General features: G+C 48.1%; 1 protein-coding gene across 2 annotated transcripts; it reads right to left on the reverse strand.

The window, feature by feature from the left end:
• Positions 1-5,207: 5,207 nt before the first annotated feature.
• LOC128342291 (zinc finger protein 91-like) lies at positions 5,208-23,254 on the reverse strand. Of its 2 annotated transcripts, none has more exons than XM_053289441.1 (2): positions 23,078-23,254; positions 5,208-13,457 (listed from the first exon to the last, which is right to left on the reverse strand). In XM_053289441.1, the coding sequence occupies exon 2, from the start codon at positions 13,216-13,218 to the stop codon at positions 10,363-10,365; it is 2,856 nt and encodes a 951-aa protein (XP_053145416.1). In that variant the 5' UTR covers positions 13,219-13,457; positions 23,078-23,254; the 3' UTR covers positions 5,208-10,362. The 2 variants fall into 2 exon arrangements, with proteins under 2 accessions (XP_053145416.1, XP_053145415.1); XM_053289440.1 differs by lacking the exon at positions 23,078-23,254 and adding an exon at positions 21,664-22,018.
• Positions 23,255-24,504: the final 1,250 nt, after the last annotated feature.

The following is a 24,504-nucleotide window of genomic DNA, read 5'->3' on the forward strand; positions in this document are numbered from 1 at the left end:
CCTCCTCTTCCTCTCAGGATTTGTGGGTTTTAAGCAGGCCTTGGGAATTGGAGTAAGGCTTGCCCCACAGTTCTCACAGACCAGAGCTTTTCCCTCAGGAGCTGATAGTGTGAGCTCTTCTGTCCTGGTCTCTCTCCATTTTTTCTAATAAAGTTGTGGCACGTTTTAATGACTTTTACTGATACTGATGTCTATCATTTTTTATTTCCTTGCTGTCTAAAAAGCAGTACATTTCAAAAGGCATCCACCGAGGGCACAGCCTCCATGTTCCCTGTCCCCAAAGGGCTCACAATCAAAAAGGAAACCTAAGATAGACACCAGCAACAGTGCCTGGAGGCGTACTGTGCTGAGGGTGGATAGGGCTCTTTGCTCTCCCTCTGCTAAAGAAAAAGAACCACCACTTCGAAAAGGTGCCTCTTTGCCCAGTTGGCAGGGGCAAAGGAAAGTATCCTTGACTTAGAATACTCTCCTGAGTAAAGTATGCACTACAACCAAAGCTCTTTCCAGATTCCTAGTTTCTCCCTTCTGTGAATTTATTGGTGTAAGGGCGGAGTTCCAACAGGAGATTCTCTTCCACACTCAAGGCATGTATATGGTTTCCTCTCACTGCTTTGTAGATTCTTTAATAAGTAGTAAGCTTGCAACTGAAGCTCCTGGTGTTAGGAACCATTTGGGCCTCCCAATGGCCTCCTCTCTCCTTCAGCCCACAAGTAAAACGGAATCATCTTTGGACTATGGCTAGGAGCTCCAACAGGACCTTCCAGGAAGTGGGTGAGCTGGAGATAGGCTACTAGCTAAGGACTCTACTGAGAACACCTTCCTGAATGCTTGTTTTGCTTCCAGCCACCTTGCTGGGTTCCCTAGCTGAATTAGCATTAGAGAAATGTAACTTCATCCACCTTCCTCCTTAGGGGAGGGCTATTTAAGCAGGTGACCCGCTTAAGAACCACCGGGCTCGCAGCCGAGCCCGGTGGTTCTCACGATGGTAGGAAATCGGGTTAGCAGAGGCTAGTCCGATTTTCTACCATCATGTGAATAGCCTCTTTAAATGTTATTCTACTAAAAGACAACCACAGGGCTCTGTGGCTGCCAGGAGTAGAAACCGACTCGATGGCACACTTTACCTTTAAAAGACATGCCAGAGAGGAAATGAAAAGGATCATTGCAACTTTTGCTCTTCCAGCCTGATATGCAGAAGAATAACACCGGATAGTGTGAGCAATGGCAGGGAACATTCTCTGCTTTGAGAAAGAACTGTAAATTTGAGACATAATGCATGTCTTCTCAGAAAGAAAGGCAGGCCATGTGCCGATGGATGGCTTTTGAAATTCTGGAGATGGTCTTGTCCCACAATAGCCGTGGAGAACATGAGGAATGTGACAGAAATGGACTGCAATCACCAGCTGATCAGAAGAGAGCTGCACACCACCACCTAGAACTGGATTTCCATCCTAGTTTAGCAGCTTTGCTGCTCCCTTAAATACAGATGAATGAATGACCACATGGAGCGACCACAAGGAGAAGAACTCCATTAAAAAGAGGAGGCTGCTGGCATTCAAAAAGGTACGCCCACTGGGCAATGGACCCAAGAAAAGGGCTTCCAGCCACAGTCGAGCCACACAACTGCTGCCACCCTCCCTGGTATTGGATGAACACTGCCAGAATTTTCTTTCCTCTGCCTCCCCTGCTCCCATCCTGTTGAATAGGAATAGCCACCCACCCCCATCCAATTTCTCACCAGCCAGCCTACTTGCTTATCATGTTTATATTTCCATTCCCCTTTTCAGTAAAAGAATCAGATGAACTTGTGGGGGGGGGGGCGGCATTCTGGTGGCTTTCTCCATAGCTAATACAAATAAGGATCCTAGCAGGACTGTGTGCCAGACTCCCAGGCCGTGTGTTGGGCATGCTGGAGGGCATGTGCAGAGTGCCTGGGGTGTAACACATGCATTTATTTGGTTTCCCTCTTCTTAGTGCTTAGTGATGGCAAAAACGGCTGAGCTGCAGCTGAAGCTCCTTCCACCATGCATGCAGCCATTTCAATGGATTTCTGTGCAATATTTGATGGGCCATACAGGTTGCAGTAGGCATGAAGCTTGATTCACAGTTCCAGCAATCACATAATGGGTGCAAATTTCCTTTTTTGGGGGGGGAAGGGGCTCAAGACACTGCAGAATCCCCAGGGTGGGTGGGGGCTCTTCTGCCCCCGGGTTGCCAGTGCCAGACAGCACAGGCACCTTGACGGACCCCTTGACGGACCTGGCCAACTCCCCAACTCTTCTCTCGATTGCAAGATCAGTTGGAGCACATGACAGGTCTCTCTGTTGCCTGATTCTTGGGGCCTTATTTATTTATTTATATTTATTTATCAAATTTGTACACCGCCCCAAACTTTCATCTTTGGGAAGTTTACAATAATATAAAGCCAGTTAAAAACATATACAAAAACTTATAAACAACTTAACAATTTTTTAAAATAACCAGAAATTAAAACCCCAAAATATTAGGAAGCTGAGAAAGCTTGGGCAAAAAGATGGGTTTTCAGGTGTTTTTTGAAAATTGCCAGAGATGGGGAGGATCGTATCTCAGCAGGGAGCGCATTCCACAATCTTGGGGCAATGACCGAGAAGGCCCGTCTCTGTGTAGCCACCAAACGAGTTGGCGGTAACTGGAGACGGACCTCCTCAGATGACCTCAATGGGCAGTGGGGCTTGTAGTGAAGAAGTTCTCTTAAATACCCAGGGCCTTAGCCCTTTAAGGCTTTGTAAGTTATAACTAGCACTCTGTATTCTGTCTGGTAACCTATTGGCAGCCAGTGTAACTCCATCAGTAAAGGAGTAACATGGTCTCTCCGAGATGACCCAGGGACCAACCTGGCTGCCGCATTCTGAACCAACTGAAGTTTCTGCACTACGTACAAAGGCAGCCCCACGTAGAGCACGTTACAAAAGTCAAGTCTGGAGGTTACCAACAGATGTACCACTATTTTTAGGCCCATCTGAGCCATTTTAGGCCCCCTAAGCCATTTTGGAAGGGCGGTATATAAATCAAATAAATAAATAAAATAATCTCGAGAAATGGGCGCAGCTGGCGTATCAGCCGGAGCTGATAGAAAGCACCCCTGGCCACCGCCTCAACCTGAGAAACCAGGGAGAGGTGTGAATCCAGAAGTACTCCCAGACTGCGAATCTGTTCCTTTTAGGGAAGTGTGACCCCATCTAGAACAGGAAGATCAAAATCGTCTCTAGAGTTCTGACCCCGCACAGTAAGTACCTCCATCTTATCTGGATTCAGTTTCTGTTTATTCTCCCTCATCCAGCCCATTACTGCTTCCAGGCAGGCATGTGGAGGAGGATATGAAAGCTCCTGAAGAAGCTGACATGGAGAAGTAGATCTGGGTGTCATCAGCGTACTGGTAACATCCAGCTCCAAATCCCCTGATGATCTCTCCCAGCAGTTTCATGTAGATGTTAAAAAGCATTGGAGAAAGTATGGAGCCTTGAAGGACACCATACTTAAGCTCAGATTTTGAAGAGCAACAGTCTCCAATCGACACCATCTGGAATCTATCTGAGAGGTAGGAGCAGAACCACTGTAAAACAGTGCCTCCCACCCCCAACACACTCGGACATTCCAGAAGGATACTATGGTTGATAGTATCGAAAGCTGTTGAGAGATCCAAAAGGACCAACAGAGTCACACTTCCTCTGTCAATTCCCAATTGGAGATCATCCATCAGGCCAACCAGGGCAGTCTCCACCCCATAGCCCACCCGAAAACCAGTTTGAAATGGGTCTAGATAATCAGTTTCCTCCAAGACCGCCTGGAGCTGAGAGGCCACCACCCTCTCAATTACCTTGGCCAGCCATGGGAGGTTGGAAACAGGCCTATAATTGCTCGATTCTGAGGGGTCTAATGCAGGCTTCTTTAGAAGAGGTCTAATGATTACCTCCTTAAGACAAGGAGGCAACCTGCCCTCCCCCAGAGAAGCATTTATGATTTCTACCAGGCCTCCCACAACAGCCTCCCTGCTCGATAGAACAAGCCATGTTGGACAAGGGTCAAGAGAACAAGTGGTAGGCCTCACCGCTCCAAGCAGCTTGTCCATATCCTCAGAGGTCATAGACTGAAACCGATCCAGTCAAATCACATAATAGGAGTTGTTGGGCACCTCCAGCTCAGATATCAAATTAATTGTGGAGTCTCCATCTAGGTCGGCCTGAATCCGAGAGATTTTATCTGTGAAAAACTCTTTAAACACATCACAGTGGGTAACTGATGACTCCAAATTCTGGTTGGGGGGGGCAGATACTAGTCCCCTCACAACCCTGAACAACTCCGCTGGACGTGAACTCGCAGAGGCAATACGGACAGAAAAGAACCGCCTCTTTGCTGCAAGTTTTGCCTGAGCATAGATCTTTAGATGTGCTCCATGTCACAATCTGTCAGATTCGAGTCGAGTCTTCCTCCACCTGCGCTCCAGTCGCCTACCTTGCTGCTTCAGCGGTGGTGTGGTGTCCCTGGTGGCCGATGGAACGCCATGGTAGAGGGGGTGGCAAATCTCCCCCCCAAAAAAGGTCTTTTAAAAAATTTACAGAGGGGAGACCAAAAACAGAGGTGGAGGGCTGAGATCCAAAAGCACAGTAAACCCCCACTTCCCAAAGGCCTTATATCAAATGAGACCATTTGCCTTCCTAGCTCAGAATTGTCCACACTGACTGGCAGCAGCTCTCCAAGATTTCAGGCAGGCAGGCAGTCCCCACTGGCCACCCACTTGCTCTTAAGCCAACCTGATGTAGCACAATATAATGGCATTCTAACACGCTGTGGTGGGCAGGAAGCAGCAGTGGGTGGATGTGGCAAGGAGAACAAGTGGGTGGGCGAGTGACAGAGATGAGGAGCGTCTGCTTAGTCACTCGCCTGCCCATTCGCTCTGACCATGAGAGGTGTGGGCACCCGCCAGTTCAGTGTGTGTGACCCAGGATGTTGGTGCCCTAGACGACCACCTAGTTTGCTTAGCAGATGGACCGGCCCTGTATCCTGCCAAGGATTGAACCTGGAACCTTCTGCATGCAGATTCTCTGCCACTGGCCTTCTTCTCAGTTATGTTCCTTTCCCCAAAGGGGAATATCTTACCGTGCCCACATGTAGCCACCCTTCCAAATGCAAACCAAGGGACACCCTGCTTAGCAAATCAAAGACTCTGCTTTAAACATTAAATGAAATTAGCTGTTTTAGTTACAGTGACAATGTGAGCCCACCTTGTAATTCTCAGCAGTTTTGCTGCAACAGTGAATGAGGAAGCAATTTTTTAAAAACGGGCATTATTTACACAATGCAAATTTGTAATTCACTTCTTTCTTTAAAAAAAAACCACAAAAACCAAACAGTAATGGTCTGTGAAAAACACAATTAGAGCTACTGCTCTAATTAGACAGAGTCCGAAACTAAGGATTGTCTTCTCAGAAATATCTAATAAATCTCGCAGTTCTCCTGCTTGAATCAGATCCCTTCAGGATGATGTTGAGATGTTTATTCCCATCAGCTGAAACAGTTAATATATAGGATTCTTCACAATAGGCCTTAATCCAGGCTGCTCTCTGTATTCTCCTGAGGAAAGCCTTCTACCTCTGAATTGTTTCACAATAAATGTTCATTTAAGAAGAGTAATAACTACAGTAACAAGCTATTGAAACAACAAAATAATTATTAGATAGATAACCATATGTAAAACAGCAATCAGGTTCAAAGGCCTCATATTGGAAAGAGTTAATGTATTGGCTTATCAATAGTCTGTTCTCTGGTTCCTCCTAAAGAGATGGCTGATGATACAAAAAGAACCCCAAATAAGATAAAAATCTTGATATACAAATCTTAAAAAATTAAGTACCTTATTTAATCAAACCTGCACAATAAGTTGTAAAGCATAGTTGGTTCTTAAACATCAATCTCACTCATAGACTATAATCATTGGCGCTGTTAAAATCTGTACAAATATGCATACATAAAAAAATATTTTTAAATCAAAACTATACTCGTAAATTTGGTCTTTTAATTGTAATAGAGAGAATCTGTCTATGTGGTCACTAAGAGTTGACACCAACATGATGGCACTTAATCAATCAATCGAGACTACAAGTTGGTGTCATGACAATCAATGAGATATCCTTCTTGAAACTCCATAAATATTTCTTTAAAACATCTCCATGTTGATTATAAGTTTCTCTTGATATTCCATCCAAACAATTTTGAATATGCAATGTTCTGCTTCTATATAGTTTAAAATAAAGACATCGTTCCTCTTGCTGTTAAGGTTTTTACTAATCATTCCTCCTAAGGAAAACCTTCTGCTCTGAATCTTGCTAAGAAAAAACTTTTTTCTTCCTGAGGAAAGCCTTGTGTTCAAATGCAACTTTTGAATAATAATTGTATTTATTATTATTATTATTATTTCTTGTTCACACAGTCAGACAGGTGTTATTGACTGGTTTGTTAAGTTTTATCCAGACATCGAGTCCTTCCCAAGGACCTGGGATGGCTGGATTTTATTGTCAATGTTGTTGCTGTTGTTATAGATATCGTCGCAGAATATAGGCTGTTCCCAGTAAAGCTGCTTTTTGTAATTGGCTGATGGTGCTTTCTGTGGCCCCTATGGTGTTGAGGTGCTCTTCAAGGTCTTTTGGAACTGCACCCAGGGCGCCAATTACCACTGGGATTATTTTGGTTTTTTTCTGCCACAGCCTTTCAATTTCAATTAGGAATGTGCACGGACTGGTTTGGAGGCCATTCTACTGGCCTCCAGATCGGTCTGGACATGGGCGGTTCGGGGTTCAGAAGGGTAGGGTGGGGGGATCCATTAAGGGCGGGGGGGGGGCTTTACTTAACCCTCCCGTGCTTTCCACCTTTGGCGCCGTAATTATTGTAAAAATCCCGGCGGCAGGATCCCTCGCCGCCCACTTCAATCAACGACGATGGCTCCTCCGTGGTAAAAAAATCGGGTGGCAGGATACTTCCCTGCCGCCCCCTTGAAGACCCTGCTGCTGCCGCCCCCTTGAAGCCCCCTGCCGCCCCCTTAAATCTCGCCCCGGACCCGACCGCTCGCTCTCTAGAAACGGGCGGGCGGCAGGGGGATGTCCTCCCGCCCCCTTCCCTGCCGTCTGCAAAAGTCTTTAGGAAGCCTTCTGCGTGTGCATTTGTAGTCGGAAGTCCCATAATATTTTTGCATCTTCATTTTCTTCAACTTTTTCAATTTTATGGTCCCACCCATTTTTGGCTACAGGTAGCTTGTATTTTTTGCAGATGTTCCACTGTATCATCCCTGCTACCTTGTCATGCCTTTGTTTGTAGTCAGTCTGTGTGACGTTTTACAACAGCTGATGAGGTGGTCCACTGTTGCATCTGCTTCTTTACAAAGGCGGCACTTGCTGTTTGTTGAGGATTTTTGGACTTTTGCTCTTATTGCATTTGTTCTTAGTGCCTGTTCTTGTGCAGCCAGTATTAAACCCTCTGTTTCTTTCTTCAAGTTGCCATTCTTAAGCCATTGCCAGGTCTTGGTGATGTCTGATTTTCCACTTATATTGTGCAAGTATTATTATTATTATTATTATTTACATTTATATCCCGCTCTTCCTCCAAGGATCTCAGAGTGGTGTACTACATACTTAGGTTTCTCCTCACAACCCTGTGAAGTAGGTTAGGCTGAGAGAGAAGCGACTGGCCCAGGGTCAGCCAGGTAGTATCATGGCTGAACGGGGATTTGAACTCGAGTCTCCCTGGTCCTAGTCCAGCACTCTAACCACTACACCACGCTGGCTCTCGTATATGTAACATATACTGAGTTTTACAGGTGCCTAGTGGGCAAGCACCCAATTCTTAGGTTTGTAACTTTAAAAGGAGCTGGGGGTGGAGATCCCGAAGTCATGACCCTGCCTCCTTCCCTCCCTCCCTCCCTCAGGACTTGTGGGTCTTCCCTGGGCCTTGGGAATTGGAGGAAGGGCGGCTCAACCACTATCTCAGACCAGAGCTTGCCCCTCAGGGCTGACAGTATCAGCTGCTCCTCTGGCCTGAGCTCTCCATTTCTCTTAATAAAGCAATGCCATGTTTTAATGACCCTTACTGGTGCCTGTCACTTTTTCTTTCCCTGCTATCTAGAAATTTAGAGCCTTCAACAAGGGGCACAGCCCGTCTGAACATATACAGAGTCCATTTCTCCCCTTTAAGCTGTAGGCTTCTGCTTAATCTCTTCCGTGATGTATTCTTTACAAAGCAGGAGAAAAGGAATTATTTGCACTCTTGTTTTAAATAGACTAGCAGGTTACATTAAAGTATTTTCACATTGTTTCTCACTCACATTTTTAAAAGGATACCCCCGTTATCCCCCCCCCCAACAAAGTGATTTCTCGGGGGTTGTTCAATTGTTCCCCTTTCATTCAGAAGCAAGTCCCATGGAGTTCAATAGCAATTACTCCCTTGTAATGAATTGGACACCAGGCATGAAGTGCCCAGCATCCGGTTATCCTGAGTGCTCAGCCACATGCTATCGGGAAGTTCCCAAGAAGGGCAGCCAAGGAAATCTCACACACACGATTCCCAAGCACTGCCCACACGCTAGTATTATGGTGGAGGCTGCCCTGGAACATGTAGACTGCTATAATGGTGTTATTTTATAGGAGTGTTGTTTTTGGTGTTTTGTATTTTATGGGCCTATTGTGTTTGTTTTTTAAACTTTTTATTAGATTTGTATTTTTATATTCCAATTCAATATTTTTATTGTGCGCATTGTTTTATAGTCTTGTTTTAAATGTTTGTAAACCGCCTTGAGATGGTTTTAATGAAGGGCAATATAAAAATTTAACAATAAATACATTAAATGGAGGTTAAAAATCAGAGCCAAGGTCCCTGCTGTGTGGTTCTTAGGACCTTGTTCTTGTTCTCAGAGATTAGTTTTGTCCTTCACCTAATTCGGGAAGAAGACCATCCATATCACATGGCCGACGTCTGGAAGGTTCACTACAGGTGGCTCTGCAGTGGTCAGGCCTGGTGGAGTGGGCAACTAAGTGGAGTGGGCCTTCATTCCCAGTGCCAACCCAGATGCTGGGCATGGTGGAGGGAATGGTGGGGAGCCCTTGTGCTGCTGAGCATGGTGGAGGGGGTACCAACTGGCCCTCACACCCAGCGACATCCTAGCAGATGAGTGGGGGGGGAGGGCTCATGCCAATGGAAACCCACTTCTTGGACATAGTGGAGGAGGTGGGAAGTGGCCATCTTTCAGCAGCAATCCAGTTGACGGGCTCAGTGGAGGAGGTGATGGAGATGTCCCAGGAGCGGCAGCTGGGTAGCCTGCCCCAAAAGTATGGCTTATCCACCCCAACAAAAACCCTCCGTGGTGAAATCAAAAATAGAGGTTGAGGGGTGAGATACTAATGCCCAGTCAATCCCGGCTACATGCAGTGTCAAGGCTGCTGTAAGAATAGGGACTGAAGAAGGGAAAGTAATGTGGAAATAAAGCAAGTACGGGGGGCAAGAACACACCAACTATATCAAGGACGTCCTGCTGATTAATGGCTTCAAAAAATGGAAGAGGGTGTGGATCGCTTTAGAGAGCATGAAAAGGGTTAATTATCAAAATGTGCAGGAGGGGAGGCTGTGGGCATGAGCCAAGCCCTGTGGGCCCAAGCCCTAGATCACTGAAGTACCTTGAAGCACGCCCCAGTGGCCTGATCTGCACAATCATTTGAATCTAGAGTTAGCATGGGTCCCTGAAATCAGCATGATTGTGTGAAGCCATGCCAAGGTAGTTTATGGCCCCCAATGAATCTGAGAATGCCTCCTTGGCGTGGGTTCACACATTCACACTAAAAGAAGTAGCCCACATTAAAGCTGGATAGGAATGATTGTGTGAACCGGGCAAAACGGTTCAACTGATATACTGCCAGGTTAAGGCCGTAAATGGTCAGTCTACCGTGCACCCACATGGACAACCCTGCTCTGTGCAGCTCCGTGAAGCACAGAGCAGGGCTGAGGAATCCTAGAGCCACAACTTCTTGTTCCAGCCTCCAGGCATCCTTCAATGCAAGGCCGGGCACGCACATTGCATCGGGGATTTCCGCCCCCTCCAAAGGGTGTTCTATACACGGGTTTCTGTGATTCCTTGGGCTGCAAGAAACCTGAGGAGTCACGTGATTCCTTTTAGCCAGGTAAAGGGTACAGGAGCACCCTTAACCTCAGCAAAAAGCCAGGGTTATTAGTGGGATTATGTGGGAGGGGAGCGGAGGGATCCGTCAGGATGCCACTGCTTCTCACGACTAGCCTATCCCTGCTTGGGGCAGCCCAGTCAGGTTAAGGCTGGTCATGAGAAAAGCCTCATACTTTATCTGACTTGTGGAGTTTTTGATGTGAAATGAGGCTTCTCCTGTCTGCAAAACCCATTCCACACTCCTGACATTTAAATGGTTTTTCTCCTGTGTGGTTTCTTCTGTGTCTAATAAGGTTAGCTCTCTGAGTGAAGCTTTTCCCACACTCCTGGCATTTAAATGGCTTCTCTCCTGTGTGGATTCTTTGATGGGTAGCAAGCTGTGTACCACTTCTGAAGCTCTTGCCACACTCCATACATTTAAATGGTTTCTCTCCTGTATGGATTCTATTATGGGTAGCAAGGTGTGTACTACTTGAGAAGCTTTTCCCACACTCTGTACATTTAAATGGTTTCTCTCCTGTGTGTATTCTTTGGTGGGTACGAAGATGGTCACTACGACTGAAGCTCTTTCCACACACCTGGCATTTATGTGGTTTCTCACCTTTGTGGGTCTTCTGATGGGTAAAGAGATCTGAACTACATCTGAAACTTTTTCCACACTCTGAACATGTATAGGGCTTCTCTCCTGTATGGATTCTTTCATGGTTTTTAAGGGCTGAGCTATGGCTGAAGCTTTTCCCACAATTCAGGCATGTATATGGTTTCTCCCCTGTGTGGATTCTGTTATGGCTGGAAAGTTGGGCCTTGTTTATGAAACCTTTTCCACACTCCTGGCACGTATATAGCTTTTCTCCTTTGTGGATTTTTTGATGTATGTTGAGGGCTGCCTTCTGAGTAAAACTCTTTCCGCACTCCAAGCACTTAAATGGCTTCTCTCCTGTATGCACTCGTAGATGTTTAGTAAGATCTGAGCTGTCATGGAAGCTCTTTCCACACTCCAGGCATTGATATGCTTTCTCTCCTGTGTGGATTCTTTGATGGGAGGAAAGGGCTGAGCTCCGATTAAAGCTTTTTCCACACTGCTGGCACTGAAATGGCTTCTCCCCTGTATGGATCCTTTGATGATTAGTAAGGTGTTCCCTACGACCAAAGCTCTTTCCACATTCCTGGCATTTATATGGTTTCTCTCCTCTGTGGATTTTCTGATGATTAGTAAGGGCTGAGTTGCTTATGAAGCTCTTCCCACACTCAAGGCAATTATATGGTTTCTCTCCTGTATGGATTCTGTGATGTTTTTTAAGGCTATCTTTCCGACTGAAGCTCTTACCACACTCCAGGCATTGAAATGGTTTCTCTCCCGTGTGGGTTATAATATGGGAAGAAAGGTGTCTTTTATGTGGGAAGCATTTCCCACATTCCTCGCATTTAAACAGTCTCTCTCCTTTGTGGGTTTTTTCATGTGAATTGAGGGTTGACCACTGAGTGAAGCTCTTTCCACACTCTGAGCATTTAAATGGCTTCTCTCCTGTGTGGATTCTTTGATGAGAAGTAAGGATTGAGCTGCCACTGAAGCTCTTCCCACACTCCATACATTTAAATGGTTTTTCTCCTGTGTGGATCTTATAATGGGTAGTAAGAGCAGAACTCTGACTAAAGCTCTTTCCACACTCCTGGCATTGAAATGGTTTCTCTCCTGTGTGGGTTCTATTATGGACAGAAAGGCATGTTTTATGCTTAAAGCTTTTTCCACATTCCTCACATTTAAATAGTCGTTCTCCTTTGTGGATTTTTTCATGTGAATTGAGGGCTGACCACTCCGTGAAGTTCTTCCCACACTCTGAGCATTTAAATGGCTTCTCTCCTGTGTGGATTCTTTGATGGGTAGAAAGCTGTGTACCTCTTGTGAAGCTCTTTCCACACTCCATACATTTAAAAGGTTTCTCTCCTGTATGGATTCTTTGGTGGGTACGAAGATGGTCACTACGACTGAAGCTCTTTCCACACACCTGGCATTTAAATGGCTTCACTCCTGTGTGGATTCTTTGATGAGAAGTCAAGGCTGAGAGGTGTCTGAAGCTCTTTCCACACTTCAGACATTTTAATGGCTTCTCCCTTGTATGAATCCTTTCATGTTCCTTAAGGCTAGATTTAGTGAAAAAGCTCTTTCCACACTCCACACAGGCATGTGGCTTCTCCCCTGTATGGATTCTTTGATGTGAAGTAAGAGTTGAGCTCTGAGTGAAACTCTTCCCACACTCTGTGCATTTAAATAGTTTCTCACCTGTGTGAATTCTTAGATGGGTAGTAAGATGTGCACCATGCTTAAAGCTCTTTCCGCACTCCAAGCATTTATATGGTCTTTCACTTGAGTGTGTTCTTTGGTGTGTGGTTAGGTTGGATAGCTGACTGAAATTCTTTCCCCACCCTGAGCATGTATACGGTTTCTCTCCTGTGTGAACCCTTTTATGGCAAATTAGGTGTGCTTTAAAATGGAAGCTCTTTCCACATTCCAAGCATTTAAATGGCTTCTCCCCGGTGTGCATTCTTTGATGCCACACAAGGTTGGCCCTCTGTCTGAATCTTTTCCCACACTCCCGGCACTTTAAGCGTTTCTCCCCTCTGTGGGTTCTCTGGTGCACAGCAAGTGAATCTTTGGACGTGAATCTTTTCCCACACTCTAAACATTTGTACACTCTCTCCCCTGTGCATATGCTTGGATCTGTCTTAAGGCTTGAACTACTACTGACAGTCTCTCCCTGTAGAGGATGCTTTTTCTGTCTCTTTCCACTCCATTCTTCCAGTACGATTCGGATGAGGCGTATGATTGGGATGAGGCGGAACTCTCCACTCTGACAAGCATCAGATTCATCCCTGCAAGTGTCCATTTGCTTTCTGTCCTCAATATTTGATCCATCTCCATGTCCAGCATTCTCCTCTTCCTTGGTACACTGATGGGAGAGCAACTGTGAGCTCCGACTGAAGCTATTTCCATGCTCCAGAAATGTATTTCGCTGCTCCTCCATTTGGGCTCTGCAGTGTGTATTGAGGCTTGCTTTACAGCTGTCTGGTTTCCCATTCACGGGCCTTTCCCCCCTTTATTCCTTTTCTTTGGTGATCTTCTTGTTGGGCTGGAATTTCTTGGCAATCTCTTTGGCTTTCCTCCTGCCTCCCTGAGCCTGATCCTTCTTGAGTCTTTTTCTCCACTTCCGGGTGGTTCATTTCAATTGACAGTTGTCTGGTTCCACATAATCCTTCCCGCCACCTGTAGGAATAGAGGGAGAATGCTGATGATGCAGACTGTTAACAGCTGAGCTTGTTCTACCCACTCCCAGAAGCCTCCCTGGTTGCAGCTGCATCTCCAGGCTTGGAGGTTGCACTTTTGCTATGCACTCTTCCCCTCACCCTTCTAACACCCCCATACAGTCACAGTCCAATTCCACCAGCCGCTCGGGCTACTCGGATTTGGTGGGAAATCGAGCTACCCCATTCTGGAGTTTCACGAAGACTCCTACAATGCGCAAGAAGCTACCATAATTACCCTCTTTGGAAACCCCCACGCTATAGCCAGTGCCCCAGCCGTTTTACCCCTACACAGTTAATCAATCAAACTCCCCTTAACCCAGAAGCAGAAGAGTTTGTGCCTTCACAGCTGCTTCTTGCCTCCATAAAACCCCCTCTAACAGCCGAACCACAAGTTGTGGCTAACATTAGCTATGATCAGTGGGAAAGACCTGATCTAGATGCTGAAGTAATATAGTCTGGGAAACATACCAGCGGGGATTTGAACCGGCAACCTCAGGCTTTCTAGGCAAGTCATTACCCTGCTAAAGTAAGGGACCCTGAAAACCTAGCCCCACTCCTCCTTGATACAGGAGCTGTCTTGAATGTCCTGGTTCCCGCCTTGACGTCTGGTGGCAAGCCCATCTCACGCTCTGTGAAGCTTCGTGGCTACGGAAGCAAGTTTCAGAGACCCCCCCATCATCAAAGATGTCCCCCTCCCACTTTCAGAGTTGCAGTGTGCCTTAGAATGCGCAGCTCAGGATGGCAGTGGGAAAGGAATTTTGGAAATTCCCTTCCTTCCTGCCCAAATGCTCACAATTGACCTGGCCAACTGTGGCAAGGAAGAGATCTCCCTTGTCATTTCTGCCATACACAGGTGCACAGCCCTTAAAGCGGTCACTCCCCTCTCCCTCCCAGAAGCAGCCACAGATCCCTGGCAGCAAGCTGTGCCACCGGTCTTGGCCAAGAGTAGAACTGAAGTTGTCCCAATAAAAGGAAATGTCCTAAATTGAAGGCCTTGATCCAGCCCCGAAAGACAGTATAGGTGCCCCCAAACTGTGGAGGCATCCCTTCAAACCTCCATTTCACATTTTAAAAAACAAATAGTTCTGGTGCATGTACAGAGTGCCAGCAATGCCATCACGTGGCCAAAATGAATACAGCGTTGTCAAGGTCCCCAGAAAAAAGCCCTGAAGGCAGGCTTTCAACCTGGTTTTCCGATGGCTCATGCTCCCCTGAACGGAGGGAGGTCCGAACAGGGTTTGGTGCAGTGAGAGTAACTGACAGCCACATCCTTCAGGGATCTGCCCCGCCCTCACCCTGCACAAGCGGCAGAGGTACAGGCAATGATAGCCATTTTAGAGTTTGAACCCCTGGATGCCCCTATAGCAATATACCCTGAATCAGGCTGGACTGCTAGAAGAGCCACAAGGTGGCTTCCGATCTGGCTAAGTCACGAAACGGAAGCCTCAGACCCCACTCTGGACTTGAGCACCCTACAAGAAGGGGACTCGGAAACTGAAGCTTTGCAGAAAATAGCCAAAGCAGATGGAAAAGATGGTGATGAGCTCCTCCCTCTCTCTCTCAGGGCACTGAGAGGTTCTAACGCAATACATGGGTATAGCCCACATGAAGTGATGAGTGGACGCATCATGCACATGCCCGAATCATCGCAGCTGAAAGTCTGGAAGGGAGCCCCCCCTGTTCCAGAGGAGGCAGTTCCTCCGGACAAAGTTCCCTCAGATAAAGCCTGAGCTGCCCTTTGGTTTTCTTGGTACTTATATTTGCCCGCATCTTTGTCAGTCAGATGTTATTTTTAGCCTTCACAATTAAGTTTTCTTTTAAGCTGGTAAAAAGTTCTAAGCACCTGTTGAGCATCTAGGCATGGGGGGTGACAGAAGAAAAGTCAGAGTTAGTTATGTTACAGCAAACGGATCCGGAAAGAGATGGAGTGCCCAACTGGGAGACGACACCGCCCCACAACTAGCCGGTTGCTAACTGCTGCTCCGGCAATGCCTGTGCCGGCCGTAAGTGGAGGTGACCACGGCGGAAGACCATTCCCGCTCTCTAGGATCGACTTCGCTGTTGTCACGGGAACCCGGAGGCCTGTGTGCTGGCTGTCTCCTGCTTTGCACTTCACCTCCCCGGATGGACGCTAGTATCTTATCTTGAGGACAGATTATATAGCTTCATGCCTGGCTCCTTCAGGGCTGAATCTACCCCTTTCTCTTATTTCTGAAACCTTGCCCCACTATCTTAAAGTACCTCTCTCTAGCCCGCCTGGGAATTTACACACAATCCGGACCTTTAAGCTAAACATGCCTGATAAGAGTCTGTTTTTAAAACATATTTGTATTGCTTTCACATTAGGTCCACCTAATAACTTAATCTATTGCTCTCTATTTCTCTGTCAATAAACTCCTTTTTGTTAATTAAAACCTCTCCCTCAAGCCAGTTTTCTTGAGTTCATATGCTTGCACAAATTAAGGCTGATTGGAACTGTCTCCCCTTTTGAGCTAAATTAAACACATTGGCCCAAACTGGGGCTGCCAATCAATCATCCCCGAGGCAGTTTCAGCAACATTACTGTCAAGATGAGACTCTTTCAAGTCAGAGGTCAAACCTGCCAGGAACCTATTTTAGCCCAATCAGACCCGATTATCTCACCCGCCATTAATACTGTAAGAATACCGGTGTATGATTTGGACAAAATAAGCCCTGCCAGACTCACCTCCATCCCCAGTCCCTGAAGCCTGCCTGCCCACCACCAGAGCACTGAGGTCAAACCCTCTGCCTTGCCCTGCCGGAAGCCCTGAGAACATGTCCCTTCCTCACAGCCAGCAAGGGAAGGTCTGGGATTTCCCTTTTTCATTGCCCCCGCCTTGTAGGGCAGGGTGAAAGGGCTCCCTATAGCTGCCTTGAAGTGAATTGGACAAATGGTAGAGTTTGAATCCCCCCCCCCGACTCCCCGCGCCCGACAAGGCATTTAATAAGTCCTATAAGTGGCTTGTTTCATGGCAGAAAATTTCAAATCCTCTGGAAGTGAAATCCTCACCCCAACCCCATCCGACCATCACTCCACCCCCATGTGGAGGAATTTGCCCTCTGCCTTCATAAAAAAGAGTAAAGGACCCACACAGTCCAGAAGATCTGAGTGAGAACTGTGAAGCAAGGGGCATGTGTTGTGCTTTTAACTTTTCCCCTTACAAAGGCATTCTATGTCCAAGCTGCTTTGTCCAAAAACCTCACTCACTCACTTTTCCCTCAGTATGTCATCTGTCAGTATGATTCTGTAATCAAATGAGAAGTTAAGGAGGCCCCACACATGCCGATTCGCCCCCAGCCCCGCTAGGGATGGCCCTACCCACTGCAGTGGTGTAGTGGAGGAGAGCTGGTCTTGTGGTAGCAAGCATGACCTGTCCCCTTAGCTAAGCAGGGTCTGCCCTGGTTGCATATGAATGGGAGACTAGAAGTGTGAGCACTGCAAGATATTCCTTCAGGGGATGGAGCCGCTCTGGGAAGAGCAGAAGGTTTCAAGTTCCCTCCCTGGAAGCATCTCCAAGATAGGGCTGAGAGAGATTCCTGCCTGCAACCTTGGAGAAGCCACTGCCAGTCTGTGAAGACAATCCTGAGCTAGATAGACCAATGGTCTGACTCAGTATATGGCAGCTTCCTATGTTCTCCTATGTAGCAAGGTTGGAGTGGGTCCGGGGGTGAGATTTTTTAAACAGGCCCCTCACTGCCTTCCTCTCCTTCTCCTGCCCCCTATGCCTAACCTCATTTTCTTCAAGCAAAGCTTTTGAGCACCACTGTAAGCTTTTGGTTTACGCTCCTTTCCACCACTAGCTAGTGTAAGGGAAAGCCTTGTCTGTGACTTAATGAATACCCAAACAGGCACCATATCAGCTGAAATTCTGTGCCCAGTAAACATAAGCATTGCTAGACTCTTCACGAGACTCAGCAGCGTATGGATCTGCAGACAGCATACACTCTAAACATTACGGCGCCAGAGCGGGAAAGCGGCGGGAGGGGTAAGTAAACCCTCCCGCCGCTCTTAAAGCTACCCCCCACCCCCAAACCGAACCACCAAGGTCCGGACCGGTCCGGAGGCCTTTACAATGGCCTCCGGACTGGTCCGGGCCCATCCCTAGTGCAGATGCATTCAGAGTAGGTCCTTCCTGATTCAACGTGAGCAGGATCTAAAATTAACTGAGCAGACATCAAAAAACATGTGAGTGCGCCCACACGGGCATGCCTTAGAGGGAACACTAGTGCATGTTGTTGTTGTTGTTATTACTACTACTACATTTTATATCCTGCTCTTCCTCCAAGGAGCCCAGAGCAGTGTCCTACATACTTAGGTTTCTCCTCACAACAACCCTGTGAAGTAGGTTAGGCTGAGAGAGAAGTGACTGGCCCAGAGTCACCCAGCAAGTCTCATGGCTGAATGGGGATTTGAACTCAGGTCTCCCCGGTCCTAGTCCAGCACTCTAGCCACTACCCCACACTGGCTCAGTGCAGGATTGGGCTTTCAATCTGCAAGGCTTACCAGGACTGGAAAAGAGAAGTTAATACAGGTTTTAAGAAGCCCACTCCATTCTGGGCCATATCTCCCAGCCTGACCTACTTATTCTCTTTAACCTTACTTATCACTCAGCCCAACCTACCTCACAGGGACGTTGTGAGGATAAACATAGCCATGACCCCCGGTCTGGGCTCCGTGGAGGAAGAATGGGATATAAATGTAAAAATAAAATAAATACCATGAACATAAAGAGAAAATTAAATTGCACATAAACATACTGGAGGAAGCGCTGTATGGGTAACCAACCAAACAAACCACGAGGCCAGAAATGTTTCTCCCCCCACCTCCGCAAAACGTTTACTATTTGTGGGAATCTTACAGCTCATACTCAAAACAGAAATTTCCGGACTTTAGGAACATCGAAAGCTGCTTTCTTCTGAGTCAGACCAACGGTCCATCTAGCTCATATTGCAGGCAGGAGTCTCTCTCGGCCCAATCTGGAGATACCAGGGAGGGCACCTGGGACCTCCTGCATGCAGATGCTCTTCCTAGAGCGGCCCCATCCCCTACCTAAGACAGGGTGGGCAAACCTGGCCCTCCAGCGGTTGCTGAACTACATCTTCCATCATCCCCAGAAACTCCCATGAATCCCCCCCAGGAGTTGGAAGGATGGAGCTGCTCTGGGAAGAGCACCTGCAGGCTTGCATGCAGAGGGTTCCAAGTTCCCTCCCTGGCATCTCCAGCTAAGGTTGGGAGAAACTCAGGCAAAGGATGATGGGAGTTGTAGTCCAACAACAGCTGGAGGGCCAGGTTTGCTCCTCACTGCCCTTACAGTGCTCACATGTAATTTCCCGTTCAAATGCAAAACAGGGCAGTCCTTGCTTAGCAAATGGGACATTGCATGTTTGCTACCACAAAACCAGCTGCTCAACTTAATTGATAGGAAGCTGAAAACAGCAAGTCTCAAAGATTGCACTGGAACAAAACAACCACCAAAAAACCTCCAAGCAGTATAAAGGTAAAGGTGAAAGTGTGCAGTTGCGTCGGTGTCGACACCTGGCGACCAGAGCCCTGCGGTTGTCTTTTAGAACTTAAGAACAGCCCTGCTGGATCAGGCCCAAGAAGGCCCATCTAGTCTAGCATCCTGTTTTGCACAGTGGCCCACCAGATGCCACTGGAAGCCACAGGCAGGAGTTGAGGGCATGCCCTCTCTCCTGCTGTTACTTCCCTGCAACTGGTACTCAGAGGCATCCTGCCTTTGAGGCTGGAGATGGCCTTTAGTCTTCCAACTAGTAACCGTTGATAGACCTCTACTCCGTGAAGTCATCCAAACCCCTCTTAAAGCCATCCAGGTTGTTGGCTGTCACCACATCTTGTGGCAGAGAATTCCACAAGTTGATTATGCATTGTGTGAAAAAGTACTTCCGTTTGCTGGTCCTAAATTTCCTGGCAATCAATTACATGGGATGACCCCTGGTTCTAGCGTTATGGGAGAGGGAGAAGAATTTCTCTCTATCCACTTTCTCCACTCCATGCATGATTTTATAGACCTCTATCATGTCTCCCTGCAGTCATCTTTTTGTCTAAATTAAATAGCCCCAGGTGTTGTAGCCTTACCTCATAATAAAGGTGCTCTAGGCCCCTGATAATCTTGGTTAGTTCTACTATGTCCTTTTTTCAGTTCTACAATGTCCTTTTTTAGAAGTGGTGACCAGAATTATACGCAGGATTCCAGGTATGGACGCACCATAAGGACACTGTATATTGTATGTATAAGCTATATTGTATGTATAAGGGCATTATAATATTAGCAGTTTGAAATAGCTTTAGCTGTCAGAGGTCTGGTTATTAACGTCAGTAACATTTAGTAATCACCCTTTGCTTTCTTGACATTAGCTAACAGGGAATGTCAGAAAATATTTCATCCTCCAGGATCATTTATTTATTTATTTGATTTATATTCCGCCCTTCCAAAAATGGCTCAGGCAAAAATAGCTCAGGATGATGGGTAAGCATTTTCAAGTGTGCAAAGGTGCTAATGCAAAGCTGCATCTGTCAAGTTACTTTATGGGCAGGTGAGGAGTTGTCGTTATGTAGGAGAACAGCCAAGGGAGTACTTTTGATCTTGACTTGGTCACTCAAATGTGCACGGCCGCATGCGCAGCGGCCTAAACAAAATGGCCTATTGCACGTGCAAACAGGGCCAAAAAGCCCCCAAAAGGACCGGCCCTTGGAGACTCGGTGGGGAGGGGGAGCCGCGGGAGACCAACCCCCATGGCTGCCACAGCCACTGCCAACAGTGGGTAATTCATTTTTTAAATGTACTTTAGCCCCCACCACCCTTGAACCAGGCCCAAACCCATTCTAATCGGTGCAGAACCAATCATGCCCGGTCCAGGTGGAATCTGGTTCGGATTAGAATAGGGCAACACCGTTTTGTGCACATCCTTACTCTTCACTAACTGTGAAGTTCTGAACACACGGCGTTGCTTTTGGAACAATACTGGAACCCTGTTACACTGTTGTTTCATTTCATAATTTAATTCCGAACAATGAAATTCCTTTTAAAATTTCGTTTGAAATTGTATAATTCCGTCTCTGTGGTCACCAGAAGAGCACCCTGTAGTTTGTCTGTGGCAGAACATTTTTGAGAGACAACTGGATGCTGCACTTCCGGTGACCACAGAGACTCAATCCTGCAATTTCCAAAAAAAAGAAAAAGAAAAAAAAGAGAGAGAGAGAGGAATTATATTGTTATTTCATTTTTAAAATTAATAACATTTATACTACATTACTTGAATAATGCAATACAAGGTTCCAGTACTGAAATGAGAAGTTAAAATATCTGGTTATATTAACCCAGCTAGAAACTCAATAAAACCAAGGAGCAACTCGAAATTGTGCCATGCACGGTCAAGCTTAGGCGTTTCTGGCAGATTTGTCTTCTGGGCAAGGGCACTGGCTACAAGGGGAGAGACTGAGCATGCTCTCTTCTTGCCCGCTCTCCAGGCATTTCACGGCACTTCACACAGTTGCCTTTTGAGACTCTAGTGTAGCCATTCCCTTTTTATGTCTCAGGGCTATTTCGGGGCAAAACAACACATGCAACATCTGAGTCTTTCCTGCAGAATTTAGATTTCCTTTCTTCGATAGTTTAAGAAAGTATTAAGAATATCCTATAGGATTGGTGGGCAGAAAACAGAAAGGAGCTTCCTCTGGCGATACTGAGCATGCGCCACACCTTTTGCGTATATTCCCAGGCTCAGGAAAGGAGGAGGCCGACTCGGCGCGGCGGAGACAAATGAGAGTGACGCCCCGGGACCAGCCCTGTTTATTTCTAGCAGCCAGAATGGCGCCTCTGAGTCCTCGCAGCCTGCACGAGGCGCACAACTTTCGGGCACAGAGCCCTGGCCGGCTTCGCAGTGTTCCTTTCCTTGCAAATGCTCCGCCGTCCGCTCGCTTCTTCCCTCCCGCCTCCATCTCGCAGCCCCGCCACTTCCACCCAGCATATGCCTCGCTGCTTCCGTCTGTGTGTGCGCGCGGGGGGGGGGCGCTGTGCAAACTCTCCTCGGCCCGAGTCGCCCCTCCCTGGCCCAGCCGGCTGCTGCCTGCCATCCCTGCCTTCCCACCGCTTCTCGTCCGCCCCGCCGCCATCTCTTTTCACCTTTGCTCCCTCGCGCCCTCCAAGTGGGAAACTCCCGAGATCGTTTGGAGAAAGATTCGCCGGCATCGAAGAGATCTGGGGGAAGACCCGCCGCTCCGGCTTCCGATGCCTTCTTGAACACCGCCGGCGTCCAGTGCGGGGCCCAAGCACAGAGGCGACAGATTGGCAGCCGACGTGTCCTTAGGGCTGGCCCTGCTGCAGAGGGGCACATGCGGCACAGACTGACATAGGGCAGGGCCCAGAGCGCCCTCCTCAGTCACCACCCCCTCACGGGCTGCCTCCGGTGCTTTGCCCAGCACAAGACGAAGCGGGAGGGAATCGCTTGACTCTCCCCTTCTCCCGCCCCCGCAGCAGCCTCCCCGGACCCGCCCCCCTCCTGGTGTGTCTGTCTAGATTCGCCCCGGTCTCCCTTCCTCTCCTTCTTCTGTGTAGCTGGACGGGAAGGAAGGGGTCGCAGGCAACAAGGGGGGGGCATCTCCATGCGGGGCGGGGAGGGAGAGAGAGACAGGCTCATCCCGGGGAAGGCAGGAAGGGCAGCAGAGGCAAGTCTGTCCCCGCTCAGAGCAACACAACTTGCACACCAAAGCACAGAGCTGATCAGGTCTGATGACGTCTCATTTATCAAGCCCTCCCTTGAGGACTTCTGTTGAAAAGCGGCGTATAAGTAGTCGTGAAGCCACATAAGCAATCTGCCTGGAGAGCAGGAGGCTCTTGGTTCGAATTCCGCTGGTGTGTTTCCCAGAATATGGGGGGTGTGTGTGTGTGTGTGTGTTAGAAGGAATTTCCCGCCTCTATATACCTTGTTCGTTCCCCTGGTTTGGTCATTCACCAGACACCAGTATCAGTGTTTCAAGCTTTTCTTGAGAGTTTGCAAACGGCTCTTGGGTGTGGCTGTGCTGAGATCGGTGGGCAGCATCCTTCTATACTAAGCAGTGAACATGATGGTAAACCCTTCCTGTATTCTACCCAAGACAACCACAGGGCTCTGTGGGCGCCAGGAGTCGAAATCCACCTGACAGCACACCAGGGGCGTAAGGAGGCTGGAGTGGGCCCAGAGACAAAATTTTAAAATGGGCCCCTCTCTGATACACACACTCACTTCACATTTGACTTGCCTTTGGGGGCCCCCTCGAGCCTCTTGCCTGTTGTGTTGCTTTTTCAAGGAGACCCCCAGACTTAACTGTTTAAATCCATTCTGTGCGTAGTTTGCTTCCGCCACTTCCCAAGGACCACAAATAATCCCAAATTAAACCGCTCTTTGCACAGGCCTTCCTTCCCACCCTCTTGACGGGCGGGCTTTTCAGGGCTTGGGTTGAGCGAGACCAGGGAACGGAAAGTGTGCCTGATGAAATAAAGTGTGTGGGGAGAAGTCCGCCTTTGAGCGCGTGCCGCAGAAGAGTGCTCGTTGACCCACCTGAGCTGAAGAGAGAAGCTGCACGAGTCGAGCTCCCTGCCTGCACCTCTTCGGTTCGCTTAGAAGTGAAGTGAACCAGCGCCACTTTTCCTTGCTCTGCCGCCTCTATGGCTGGGGTCTGCAGCAGGCTAAAGATCCGGCAGCCACGTGGCTGCTGCGGTGCCCACACTCTCTCTCCCCCCCCCCCGCCTTTGGCCAGTGGAGAAGGGGCCGGCCAGGCAGGACTGGGAAAGTGGGCTGAGCGGGAGGGTCTCTGGTTCTAGCTGACTGCTCTGAGTGCACTGCATCCCATTAGCGAAGCTGCGCTCTCCTGGACGACCAGCAGCGGAGGAGCTTGCTGGCTGAGTCCCCAGCTTGGCGCTGCCTGCACGTCACTGTCTGGCTATGGGGGCGACTTGAGCTTGCAATCAAAGAGGCTGGCTACAAAACAGCGCCACGGGCAGGTCGGGTGCTTAGGTGACGCAACCGGCATTTCTCCGCACCGGCCTAAAGCCGTGCACGTGGGAGCTCCCTGAGACAAATTGCAATCAACAACAAAGAGTGTTAATTAGCACTAATGAGGAGCTTTCCCAAAGCTTGTCATCAGGAACTTCTGTCCTGCAGCGTGTGAAAGAGGCAAGCTCGGCGCTTTGGATTTGGAAGCTGTCCGGCTTTCGCTCGAAACGTCACAGCGGAGGCATAGTGCAAAAAAAAAAAAAAAAAAAAAAAAAGAAGGGAGGCTAATCTCCCCTCCCTGATGGGTGCAAGAAACCCACAAGCAACCCGAACGGCTTCCAGAGCGCTAACCCCATGGCAGGAAATACGGCGCTCCCCGGAGCCGGAACAAAGGCAGATTTTTTTAAAAAAGTTTAATACACTCATTCAAGGAAGCTAGGGCCAGCGCTGGGTGGGGGAGGCACGTGACATGTCTCTCGGGTGCCCCCTAAGCTGGGGGGCCCCGAGACAACTGCCTCCCCTTGCCTGATCATAGTTACGCGCCTGCGGCACACTTAACCCAGGGGTAATGTTAGTGGAACGGGCTCAGAAGGGCAAATGGAGTCAAACGAAGCCCTGTGCAGTCATGAGGCTCTAAGTCTGTACAGATGTCTGCACACCTGTACATCATTTAATGCGATTGACTGTAACTCCATTCATTTAAAGAGTGGACCTGGGCACAGGCCAGGAGAGCTGGGCTTGTCACCTTTGCTAAGCGGGGCCCACCCTGGTTTCCATTTGAAGGGGAGTCTGCATGGGTGGACACTGTTCCCTCCTAATGGCGCAGCAGTGAAATGACTTGCCTAGCAAGGCAGAGGTGGCTGGCTTGAATCCCTGCTGGTATATTTCCCAGACTATGGGAAACACCTATTTTGGGCAATGGAGGCAATGGTAAACCCCTCCTGTATTCTGCCAAAGACAACACAGGGCTCTGTTGACGCCAGGAGTCGACA

Source organism: Hemicordylus capensis, chromosome 2 (genome assembly GCF_027244095.1).
Source record: "Hemicordylus capensis ecotype Gifberg chromosome 2, rHemCap1.1.pri, whole genome shotgun sequence".
In the NCBI taxonomy this organism is placed as follows: domain Eukaryota; kingdom Metazoa; phylum Chordata; class Lepidosauria; order Squamata; family Cordylidae; genus Hemicordylus; species Hemicordylus capensis.